The sequence below is a fragment of the Capra hircus genome, chromosome 21 (genome assembly GCF_001704415.2).
Source record: "Capra hircus breed San Clemente chromosome 21, ASM170441v1, whole genome shotgun sequence".
Lineage (NCBI taxonomy): Eukaryota > Metazoa > Chordata > Mammalia > Artiodactyla > Bovidae > Capra > Capra hircus.
Window position 1 is genome coordinate 32,745,037 of NC_030828.1, and position 12,706 is coordinate 32,757,742.

A 12,706-nucleotide genomic window follows, 5' to 3' on the forward strand; every position below is an offset into this window, starting at 1 on the left:
TCCGACTCTGTGCGACCCCAGAGAAAGCAGCCCACCAGGCTCCCACGTCCCTGGGATTCTCCAGGCAAGAACACTGGAGTGGGCTGCCATTTCCATCTGAGGCAGAAACAAATCCAACCACCAAAGGGTTTCTTCTCTAATCAAAGGCAGCCTGAAGTTTCTATTGCAATGATGTAGAAATGAGGTGAGGTCAGTGGTTACTTTTAACTTATTTTAAAAAAATATTTATTTATTTAGGCTGCGCTATGTCTTCTTTGCAGCAGGTGGTCTTTCTCTAGCTGCCTCCAGGGGGCTACTCTCTAGTTGTGGCCTGAGGGCTTCATATTGTGGTGGCCTCTCTATGAGAGAGCTCAGGCTCTAGGGCGGTGGGCTTCGGTAGTTGTTGTCTATGGGCTCAGTTGCCTTGCAGCATGTGGGGTCTTAGATCCCTGACCAAGTCTAGAGTCCAATGTCCAATGTCTCCTGCATTGGACCACTGGACCATCAGGGAAGTCCCACCAGAGGTTACTTTTTAAGTCCCAGAAGGAGCATCAGAACTCAGGGCATCTTCCTCTGTTGTCTGAGGACCCCTCCTGTTGGCCTCTGTGACCTTCAGCCCTCTGCCCTTGGCACTAGCTGTGGCACTACTTGTTAGCTGCATCCCTTTCAGAGTATTTTTGGTCTGGAATGATGCAAAAACATACTAGACCCAGTCCTGCCTTCCCAGTGCCCTCTCTATTCCCAAACTGACTCCCAAGACCTTCCCCAAGCTCTTTGCAGCTCTCGCCTTCATGAAAATCAAACGCTTGCATACACTCTGTGATTCCTGCAAGGGGTTCGAAATTGAATGGCGTTTCTTTTGAAACACTAAAATTAACCACGCGGGTGATGGATTACGGGATACCGGTGGCAAAGAGTGAGAGCGAGCTAGGGCCGCGAGCAGCTAGCTAACAGGGTCTGTTTCTTCTACCTGCGGACCCTGGACTTAGTAAGCAACCTTTCCAGGGGTCTTCCAGTCAGCAAGTGACGCGGAAGTGGGTGACGACTGTGGATTCCTCACAAGGAAGTGATAGCAGCAAGTAACCCCAGTCCAGGTGCCTATGGCAGCTAGTTTTCAAACACTTGTATTTTTCTTCCTCCTCCACGGAGCTTAACCTCACGAAACTCACACCCTTTTTCTTCCTTTTTCTCGCTCCGCGCGCTGCAGAAGTCCCCGAAGCCCCTCCCCCGCCCCGGTGCCTCTGGGTGCCCCCTCCCCGCGCCGGCCTCCCCCCGCCCCCGCCCCCTCTTCGCGTCCCCCTCCTCGCGCGCCGCCGCCCCCGCCCTTGGGCTCCTCTCTGTCTCCCCCTCCCGGACGGCGGCGGCGCTCGGCCGGGCCCTCCGCGTCGCCAGTTTGTGAATGAGACGCTCAGTTTCTCAATGGAGCCGCGGGGGGCTCGGGCGGGCGCAGTGCGGCCGCAGCGCTGGCAGTGAGCCTGGAGGGGGGCGCCTTTCCCTCGCTCCCTCCTTCTCTCCCTCCCTCCCGCCACCGCGGCTTTTGAGGAACAGGGCTGAGAGGCCGCGGCGCAGGTCGCAGGGCCCCGCATCCCCGAGGACGCCTCCGTCGCGTTCTGCTGGAGCCGGAGCGCCGCCGACGAAGCTGGTAGCCGAGGAGGCCGGTGGCCTTCGGGATATTTCCCCCAACTCCCCGCGGTCCTTTGCTCTGGGTTTAGAAACTTCTTGATTTCCCATTTCCTTTTTTAAATCCCGATTAGCTCCTCGCCTGCACTTTTTTTTTTTTTTTTCCGGGAGAGGTGGGGGAGTGTGAGGAAAGGAACGAAGAAAATAAAAAAGGATTTCCGCCCAGAAGAGAGCGACAGTTCTGAGAGCTTTTTCTTAAGGAAACAGAAGCGGCGTTTGCGGCCGCCGCGGGCGCGGGGCCCCGCCGGCCCAGCCATGCGCGAGCCGGCCCCGGGCTGCTGAGGCGCGGGCACGCGGAAGCGGAGGCCCACCGCACCGGGCTCCCCGCGCTCCCGGGCGACTTCTGTCCGCCGGGCGGCGGCAGCGGCGGTGGGATGGAGCCCGCGACCGCGCCCCAGCCCGACATGGCGCCGGAGCTGACCCCGGAGGAGGAGCAGGTAAGCCGGGCTGCGGACGCGGTGGTGGGTGTGTCCCGACCCCCGAGGCCTAGCAGGGCTGCGCTCTTCGCGGCCCCGGGTCCGCGATGGCCTCCAACCCCCTCCCCCCGCGGCCGCGCCCCAGGCCGTCATCCCCCAAGCCAGGGGCGCCGCTGGCCGCTGCTTCTGCTCCCGGCCTCTTCAGTCTGCCGCTTACGGGCCGCGTGTTGCCCCCTCCCCGTATTCCGATGATGATTGCAGTTTCTCCTGTTGGGGGCCTCCCTTTACCCTTATCAACCTCCCCCGACGTTTGTAAGAACACCTACGTTGCCTCTGGCCCTTCCACCCCTAAATGTGTTTTGCTTCATTCCGTGAGGGTTTGTGGTTTTCTAAGGTCAGAGAAAGCCCACTTTGGGGGCCGGATTCCTTCGGGGACTGTCTCCCCTCCCTAGGACAGTGAGAAGTCCATAGATGCTCTAGATTTTCGGACGAGCCCGTCGGGCTTTTTAGAGGGCTGTGGCCTACTTGGACATCATTCTGGAAGATCCAGGCATTCTCAGGTTCCCAAAGTCTCTGGCCTTGACTGTCCTGTTTAGCTTTCTCTGGCTGGGCGCATCCCTTCACCCCCACTTACCTACCCCCATCTCATCTCACTGTCTCCATCTTTCTGAAGTCTACATTGAGCCCCATTGTCCCTTAAAGCTTAAGTTCCCAGAAGGAAACGGTTTGCGGTGTCATTTGAGGGCCTCGGATAAGGAAAGAGCCCAGGGTCCTTATAACTTTCCCTCGCCCACATTACTGTTGGGGAGACATGGGCCACTCCTCTGAGAACGGTAGGAAAATCTGAGATTGGAACCCTAAAGTCTTTTTGCTCTTTCTTCCTTAGCACTGCCCACATCCATGGGCAGATATAACCATGCTCTTGATTCTATGTTTAAAAACAAAACAAATAAACAAACAGAAAAAAAAAAAACCTAAAAAAAGAAAAAAAGATGAACCATGCTGGTAACCATTTCATGCTTGCCAGGCCTTGTTTCCAAGGACCGCATTTGGTAGTACAATCTCTAGTGTGAAGACAGTCTGGTTTGCAAACTAATATTGGTTAATAGGCTTGTTTAAGACCGGGTTTTTAAAATGCCCTTGACTTTTCTCCTCATTTGTAGAGATGACTTTTTTCATATTTGGCTTTAGACCACAGCCTTGTCTTTTGACACCTAGAGATAAAATCAGCATGAGGAAAAAAAAAAATTCTGCTGCTCTGTACAAGCAGTGGTAACATCCTGGTAACTGTAGTGTAATGCAAGCAGGTGGCCAAGGAGACCACACTGCCAAAATTAGGGAAATACTACTTCAGTACTAAGATGCGATGTGTTTGGTTGATTTTAAATGGGCAAAACTCTTTCACTTCTTTTCTTTTGGTTAGTCAGATTTGAAGTTTTTATATTTCTGAGACTTGAGGGCATCAGTATTCCACTATGAAAATGCCATTTGGTTGCGAATTAAAAAATTTAAACTGAGAGAAGTAAATATTAAAGTGTACATAGTATTGATAAAGTATTAACTTTATTCTGTACATATATACAATGTATATACATATATACAACTGAGTTTAAACTAGAAATAATATTGAATGAATGTGATGGAATTATCAAGGACTAGATGAAAATAGTAAAATGTACATATATTAAGATCAACAAGTTCTGTGGGTTTTTTAACCATAACTTTTCCTACAAAACACCAGGTTTTCTGCAGGTACTTCAAAATGTTGAGACATAAACATAAAAGCATAATTCCAGTTGTGGTAATGCCTGATAAAATATCATATTTTAATTTAATATCACATAAGAGTACTCTTAACTGATAAAGATTACTTTGAACTATTGAAATTAAACAGCAGCAGATGCATTTTAGGCTTATCAAAGTAGTTTCTATGGGAAATAACACTTCATTCCATAATGCCCCATTGCTCAAACCAATTTTAGAACTCCTTTGGAGTTGATTTCAAACTTTGTGTCAGAATCCTTGAAATATGTTTAGTGTTGGGAAAATCTTGTACGTTTGAGCATCCATCTGATTTTGGGAAATAGAAAAAATTTTTTTGGAATCCTATTTCATAGGTAAAGGAGGACATCAAACTGTTTAACATAGTTTCAGGCTCTTTATGAGGTGTGTAAACTGTCATAAAGATGTTTCTGGAACAGATCCCTCTCAAATAGTACCTCTCTCTATACAGTCATGCAAATCATAATCCCAGAAGTTTTCTTGGATACTCTGCTCTCTTTCAGCCCCTGTATGTTGTACATCATCAGGTTTTCCTGAATATCTCTTGAATTCTTTGACTTCTTCCACCCTCAGTTCAGTTCACCACCACCATTATTGTCGCCCTAGTTCAAGCTGCTGTCATATCCTGACAACTTTTGTTTCCTACTTGATCCATCTGCATTCCTTAGCTCTTTTTCCAAGAAACAAAGGCAAATCGAAAATCTGATTGCATTTTCCCTTCCTTGTATGTGTTGGTCGCTCAGATGTGTCTGACTCTGCGGCCCCCATGACTGTGGCCCACTAAGCCAGGCAAGAATACTGGAGCATTCCTTTCTGTAGGGGATCTTCCCAACACAGGGATTGAACCTGGGTCTCCTACACTGCAGGCAGATTCTTTATCATCTGAGCCACCAGAGAAGCTCAAAATGTAAGCATTTATAAAACCCTCAGTGGCTTTTCATAGCTCTTGGGATTGTTACAGCTCGTGTATGATTTGTTACAGCTCTTGAATGTGGTCTGCAGTGCCTCAGCCCTTGTATGGTTTAGAGCCCTAGCTTATTCTCACAGTTCATCTTTGCTCCAGGAACACTGGCCTTTTGGTCCTGCATTCTTGCCTGTTTCTTCCTGCTCCAAGGTCTTTGCACAAGTTGCTTTCCTCTGTCTGGAAATACCCTCCACTGTTAATTCCTTCTTCATCCTTCAGCTCATGGGAAGACCTTCCTTGTTCTCCTCAGTTAGGTTAGACCTGTTATTGGCTCTCAGAGTACCATGTACTGTCCTCTACATCACCTGTCTCAAGTTTACACTATTTGTATGATTGTATGGGGCTTCCCAGGTGGCGCTAGTGGTAAAGAACCCTTCTGGCTAATGCAAGAGATAAGAGATGCTGTTTTGATCCCTGGGTTGGGAAGATCCCCTGGAGGAGGGCATGGCAACCCACTCCAGTATTCTTGCCTGGAGAATCCCCATGGCCAGAGGAGCCTGGCGGGCTGCAGTCCATAGGGTTGCAAAGAGTCGGACACAACTGAAGCGACCTAGCATGCACATGATTGTACGATGGGAAGCTCCATGAGGCTTGAACTGCGTCTGGTTTTGCTCACCATCATATGAACATTACTGAGCATGACTGGCACTTAATGAACTGTTAGGAAATATAGTACTGGTGGAATGAAGAGTAGTTCTATTTGTGATATGTATACAGACAGCATCGTCTTTCCAAGTGGCTTATAAAAATAAGGGCATTGTTCATTTTTATATATGTTTTGAAGGTCATCGTTATTACTTAGTAGTCTCATTTCCTATCTAGTCATGTTTTGAACTGATATTATACCCAGTCCTTTGTAACCTTGATGTTTCTTGCCTTTATGTTTTCAGTTCTCAATATTATAAAGCCTACAATTGAGTTACAAGAAAAAGTATGCTTTGCCTTTAAGAAGTTCACATGAATAACAACAGGGTAATAGCAGTAACTGTTTCCTGTGCTCCTGCTTTGAGTCAGACTCTGTGCTAGGCATTTCACATACAGTTAATCCTCATAAGATTGGAATTATTATCTCATTTTGCAAATGAGAAAACTCAGACTAAGAGAAGGAAATTGCCCAAATGCACATAGATGGCAAGTAATGGGGGCTTCCCTGGTGGTTCAGTGGTAAAAGATCACCTGCAGTGCAGGAGACCAGGATTGATCTCTCTCCAGGTCGGGAAGATCCCCTGGAGAAGGAAGTGGCAACCAACTCCAGTATTCTTGCCTGGGAAATCCTGTGGACAGAGGAACTTGACAGGCTGCAGTCCATGGGGTCTCAAAAGAGTTGGACATGACTCAGAGACTAAACAATGACAGCAGCAAGCAAGTGATGGAGCTTTGATTTCCACTCAGCTCTAGTTATTCTGCCTCCCCTGCAGATGTTCCCTCTGTTACACTCACTACATTACATCTTGTGAAGCAGTTAACCAGCTTAATAAGATGCCTACATGGATATGTAATAGCTAATTTTGGGTTTGGGTATTGATACATATATGCACATATATACATGTATTGATATGTGTTTGAGTTTGAAGGTTTTTTTTTTAATGAAAAAAGTTTTATTTATTTATTTGGCTGCACCAAGTCTTAGTTGCGGCACAAGGGATCTTTGGTCTTTATTGTAGCATGCAGGATCTTTAGTTGTAGCGTGTGGGATCTAGTTCCCTGACCAGGGATGGAACCTGAGCTTCTTGCATTGGGAGCTCAGAGTCTTAGCCACTGGACCACCAGAGAAATCCTTGATGATGCTTCTTAAAATATAGTATTAAAAATTCAGGGGCTTTCTTGGTGGTCCTGTGGCTGGGACTCCACACTCCCAGTGCTGGGGGCTCGAGTCCATCCCTGGTCAGGGAACTAGATCCCACATGCTGCAACTAAAGATTGAAGATTTAGTGTGCTGCAAATAAGACCCTGCACAGCCAAATATATTAAAAAAAAAAAATGCAGACAGAAAAATTTGGAAAACCTTATTCAGACCTGTTTATTTCCAGCAGAAACATATTGTACAGCCTGTGCAAGAAATTATGATGAAATTACTCTTGGAAAAAATTTGTTCCTTAAGATAGAGTTGGCAACTCTCCATTTTGAGGTGTGGTTACAATAAAAATTTACTTTTTAAAATATTTTCTTTTTCTTTTGTATATGAGAGATAGCTATTCTTAGAGCCAAATATGAAGGATATTATTTCTCCAAACTGTAAAAGCCAAGGTGTTTTTGTGTCAGAAATATATTATTTTTTTGATACGTTTATATGTGAATATAAAAGCCTTTCTTAATAGGCTGGCAAAATTGTAAATTTGCCAGTGTGAAGGGTAATTTCTGCATTTCAGTACTAATCTTCATTCTTATTATTGTAATTGTCTTAATTTTACTTTTCCAAAGCAGGTACTCTCACATTTGTAACTTGACCTGAAGTTGGTAAGTTTATCAGATATGCTAAATTATAATTAACTTGACCACCAAGGTTAGTTAAGGGTGTGTTACTTATCTGTTCTGTGTCCACATAACCTACAGAAAGTGGGATATCTTGGATTGCATCAATTTAGGATAAATTATGAGGAAAACTTCCTCTTTGCAATAAACCTTAAAAGAAAGACGTTTAACAAGGATTATAAACCTATTTGATGGACTCTCTAAGGAATTATAGCCTTTAGGGTCTTTTGGTTTTTCACAGATTTCCCAGTAATGGCCAGTAGATTAATTGTTTTCTAAAATAGTTACACGTTTATTCATATTTTCATTTTAGTTGGTTCTAATAACTTACAGAATCCTTCTGTCACATTATAAATAATGCATGTTTTTAAAAGTTGTTATAATAGATAATCTACTAATACTTTAAAAGCTTCCAAAGAAAATTTTTATTTTAGAGTTCATGTTGTTTAGAGCTTATTTGTAAGGATTAATAAGCTAATGCATATAGATAGTAATGCATTATACAGTAAGCACTCCGTTACATTAGCCATTATATTCTCTGTCTTTCAATAGTGAAAGAGTTTAGAGCCAAGTTAGCTTAAGCCAAACCTTAGGGAGAAAAATATTCATATTTCACACTGAGGATCATCACTTAGCATGGATTCTTTTGAATGCCAGAAAATAGTTATCTTGCACCTTCATAGTGTAATTTTCAAAAAGCTATTCTGATTCTGTGCCATGATTTGTGTTCTTATAACCGGATTTTCTGAAATTAAAAATTTAACTGCCTTGCAGTGGACTTTAGAGATTTTTGGCATTTTTCCCAAGGGCAGGGGTTTTGTCCTGGTTCTTGTGGCCAAGAACTTCCCTTTTCCCACAGCCTCACATGTCCTGTGCTAAATGTCATCTGTCCCCCTGGAAGTAACCATACGTCAAGGACCAAATGATTCATAATGTTGAGTCCTTCCAGAAAGGGAAAGAAGAGGGGATAGATGAAGAATTCTCATTCCTTCCCTTATTGCCAGTAGCTAAAGATATTGTAATTAGCACTTAGGCAAGATCTCATTTGGATGTGAGAATTTTCTTCTTTTAAAACTTCTGAGTGTATTTTTCTTTTAAAACTTCAGAGTGTATCAGGGGTCTTGGGCTTTAGTTGTGAATGTTAAAGAGACCTGTAGATATTCCCCAAGGAACCTAACTTCTGATACTTACTAATGAGTTGAAAAGTAAGACAAACACTCTAAAAAGGAACTGAACTGTTAAATAGAGGTAAAAGTTAAAACTCACTGTAGGTCAGTACAGCTGAATCTCATTTTATGACATATATATCTTTATTATCATGGAAAAGACATAGTAATGTTGGGATTCTCCACCTTTGTTATCTAAATATTCAGTTCAGTTCCATCACTGTGTCCAACTCTTTGCGACCCCATAGACTGCAGCACGCCAGGCTTCTGTGTCCATCACCAACTCCCAGAGCTTGCTCGAATTCGTGACCATCGAGTCAGTGATACCATCCAACCATTTCATCCTCTGTCGTCCCTTTCTCCTCCTGCCTTCACTCTTTCCCAGCATCAGGGTCTTTTCCAATAAGTCCACACATTAAGACCTATTTTATAGCAGAATGGCTGAACCACTGCAGTGTCAATATTATACACCAGAGTCCCTAACTCTAGTTATTTGTTCAGGTACTTGGATGTTCAGTGCAATTTCAGCCATTTCGCACCTGTTTTATCATTCTGCCTTGATGTCTTAGACAGTTAGGGCTACTTTCTTTTTCCAAATCAATCATTATTACATTCCCAGTGCTTCCCCGTATGCCTCCACTCTGGAATGGTCACTGTTTTTTATTCCTCTTCCTCTGGAGTAGGGGCAGATATTCCTGGAATAGGTAGTTAAGCTTGCACTGCTCAGTGCTGGAGGGCCTATGCTTACTGGAATGAGCGCTTTCATATATGATTTTGAAAAGACCTCGTTAGAACCTAACTGAGATGGCTGGGGGCTGGGAATAGGAGATGGAGAAGCTTCAGAGCCCATGGGAAGAGCTGTTTATTAAGGATTGGTTATCTCTTAGGTCCAGACTATAAAATGATGAAACCCAAACAGTAGATTAGAGATGGCTTTTTCGTTAGTTTCTGCTTCTGAGAAAAGCATTCCATTCTTTTCTCTGGGAAAGAGAATTTCTGTTATGTACTGGTTTCCTCTAAAATACCAGATCCATTCAAAACAAACATGCACACTTCTTGTCTTTTTATCCAGCATGGGTGGCACAGATCTAACAAGCCTAGTAGAATTATTATGAGACCAGAATTTATTCTCAGAATTGATGGGCACATTCTAAAGAGAATCATCCATGACTTTAATCCTGAAGTGTCTGGGGATATTAATCCATTAATTACTTTTTCATTGAACAAATGGCTGGTCTTTCCTTTTGCATTTACTTTTCTATACCTCACTGTTACACGATAGACGTCATATTAAAATGCACCTATTTTGAAATAGGTTTTTTATATTCTCTACAATGATCATGTTTCTTTTATCATTAAAACCAGTAACTTTCTGTAGAAAGTGCTGCATACTCTATACAGGTTTGGGATTATGTTATTAACTGGTGAGATCCCAGTATTTAGGATTAATGCAAATCTGGCTTTTTTTCTAAATAATATTTACAGGTGAAATCTGGGCCTTTGGAGAGTTGATGCCAGTGAGTCTTAGGTAAACTTCAGGAATCCTTGGCTTCCTTTGTGGCTCCAGGCATTTTATCTAATACTTTATTAATTTTATTTAACTCCCTTATGGGCTTCCCTTGTAGCTCAGATAGTGAAGAATTTGCTGGCAAAGCAGGAGACCCAGGTTTGATTTCTGCATCGGGAAGATCCCCTGGAAAATGGAATAGCTAACCACTCTAGTATTCTTGCTTGGAGAATGGAATGGACAGAGGAGTTTGGTGGGCTATAGTCCATGGGATCGCAGAGAGTCAGACATGACTAAGCAGCTATCACTTTAAACTCCCTTACAGTTACAAAATGCTCAATAAATATCTGTGATAATAGTATTCTTACCCTTTGTGCTGTAGGAAATCATGTTTTTCAAATAAGAATAGGAAAAATTAAGAATCTTACTTTGTAGCAATGAAATAGAAGATTTCTAGGTGGCCTAAGGCTTCTGACAATTGAATACTGTATCTCGAAGATGGTAGTGAGGCTGCCTGTGCTCATTTTATGCTAGTAGCACTTAACACGCTATCCATTGGTTCGTTGGTTTATTTCCTCTTCGCTAATAGATTTCTTGTTTAGGTGTACTGATTTTCATCTTTTTGTTTTTTCCAGATAAAACTGTAAAAGGTCATCTGATGATCTAAAAATGACATGTTTAGAGTACAAAGAATTATAGTTTATGTCATCTTTCTTATCTTTGTTCAACAGCTTTTATGAAAAAATTCCCATTCCATTGTTCATATCAGTGATTCTCAACCAGGGTGATTTTATTTATTTCCAAACTTAAAACCTTTTATTTTGTGTTTGGGTATAGCCAATTATAGAGAAGGAAGTGGCAAGCCATTCCAGTATTCTCGCCTGGAAAATGCCGTGGACAGAGAACCCTGGCAGGCTGCAGTCCATGGGGTCACCAAGAGCTGGACACGACTGAGGCCACACACACACAGAGCCAGTTAACATTGTGGTAGCTTCAGGTGAACGGCAAAGGCACTCAGCCATATATATACATGTATCCATTCTCCCCTAAACTCCCTCACATATTTTTAAATTTTTAAAAATTTATTTTTGGCTGTACTGGATCTTTGTTGCTGCAAGAGGGCTTTCTCTAATTGTGGCGAGAGGACTTCTCATTGCGGTGGCTTCTCTTGTTGCACGAGCACAAGCTCTAGGGCTCTCAGGCTTCCTGGCTCGTGGGCTCTAGAGTGCAGGCTCAGTAGTCGTGGCTCATGGGCTTAGTTACGCCGTGGCATATAGAATCTTCCCAGACCAGGGATCAAACCCATGTCCTTTGCATTGACAAACAGACTCTTAACCACTGGACCACCAGGGAAGTTTGTCAATCACTAGGGTGTTCTTTTGAAAGAATGATGCTACAGCTGAAACTCCAGGACTTTGGCCACCTCATTCGAAAAGTTGACTCATTGGAAAATACTCTGATGCTGGGAGGGATTGGGAGCAGGAGAAGAAGGGGATGACAGAGGATGAGATGGCTGGATGGCATCACCAACTCGATGGACATGACTTTGAGTGAACTCCGGGAGTTGGTGATGGACAGGGAGGCTTGGCGTGCTGCGATTCATGGGGTCGCAAGGAGTTGGACATGACTGAGCGACTGAACTGAACTGAACTGAGAGATACATTTGATTGTCCCAGCTGGGGATGCTACTGGGATCTAGTGGGTAGAGGCCAGTAATGCTGCCAATATAATGATGGGCATAGAGGCCACCACAACCAAAGGTGAACTGGCCCAAAATGTCAGTAGTGCCAAGGCTGAGAAACCCTAGTTTACATTTGAAGAGTTTTGTAGTTCTTAGGAACAGAGTTACAAGTTCCTACTTTTTAGTTCAAGGCAGGTCTTTAGTTAACAGTAAATATTTATTCAAATTATGTGTCCATAAATACTGGTTTCTGCAGTTGACTTCACATACTGAAAAACTCCAGTCTATAACATAATTATTTTGCAGCATAACCATCACACAAGATAAAATGAGACATTTCCACAGCCTTTGCTGGAGTTTTCAGAGACGGGAGATTTTATGTGACTAGCAGAACACTACTTGAGTCCTGCCATGGGATGATAATGGAAATTGTGATTTTTGCTTTCCCTTCCAAATATTTCTGTGTTGCTACTGAGTGTCTATTTTCTTACAGTGAGTGAGGTGATTATTATGTATCAACCTGTTTTCCTTTTCATGTTAATTTCTAGAAAGAGGAAAGTTTTACAGATCATAAACAGAAAAACAGTTTGTTCATTCAGCAGTCATTTATTGTCTGTTGCTGTGTGCCAGGTTCTTGTTCAGCATGGATTGAGGGATCTTTGTCCTTGAGGAATTGCCCTCCAGTTATTTGTGGGCAGGTCTTGAATTGTGGGGTATATACCAAGGAGGAGGACCTCTTATCTACAGCAAGGGCAGATACTTAATCTTATACATCTTTTGTATACATTGTGAGAGTTCAAAATATGTTTGCTGAAGAATGAGTGAAACTGTATATGTTGAAATTATTTATTCCTCACACACTGGTGAAATATTATTTTGTTTAGGATGATTATTTTCCTGATACAGATATTTAGTTCAGAAGCTTTCAGTAGTCCACCACGGAGGCAACCTGGGACTAAATGCAGTGCTGTCTCTAGTAAATGTCATCTGTGTTAATCACGTGTTTCTGTGTATGACACAGTACATACATATATACCAGAAACAGCTCTTTCTTGGCAT

The 12,706-nt window shown here is 43.3% G+C and overlaps 1 protein-coding gene across 1 annotated transcript in view; it reads left to right on the plus strand.

The window, feature by feature from the left end:
- The window catches only part of PTPN9 (protein tyrosine phosphatase, non-receptor type 9), a 74,218-nt gene continuing 63,039 nt past the window's right edge, over positions 1,528-12,706 (plus strand). Inside the window, exon 1 of the mRNA XM_018065986.1 lies at positions 1,528-2,096. Coding sequence (XP_017921475.1) covers positions 2,034-2,096 — 63 coding nt within the window. The 5' untranslated portion in view covers positions 1,528-2,033. The remainder of the gene's footprint in view (positions 2,097-12,706) is intronic.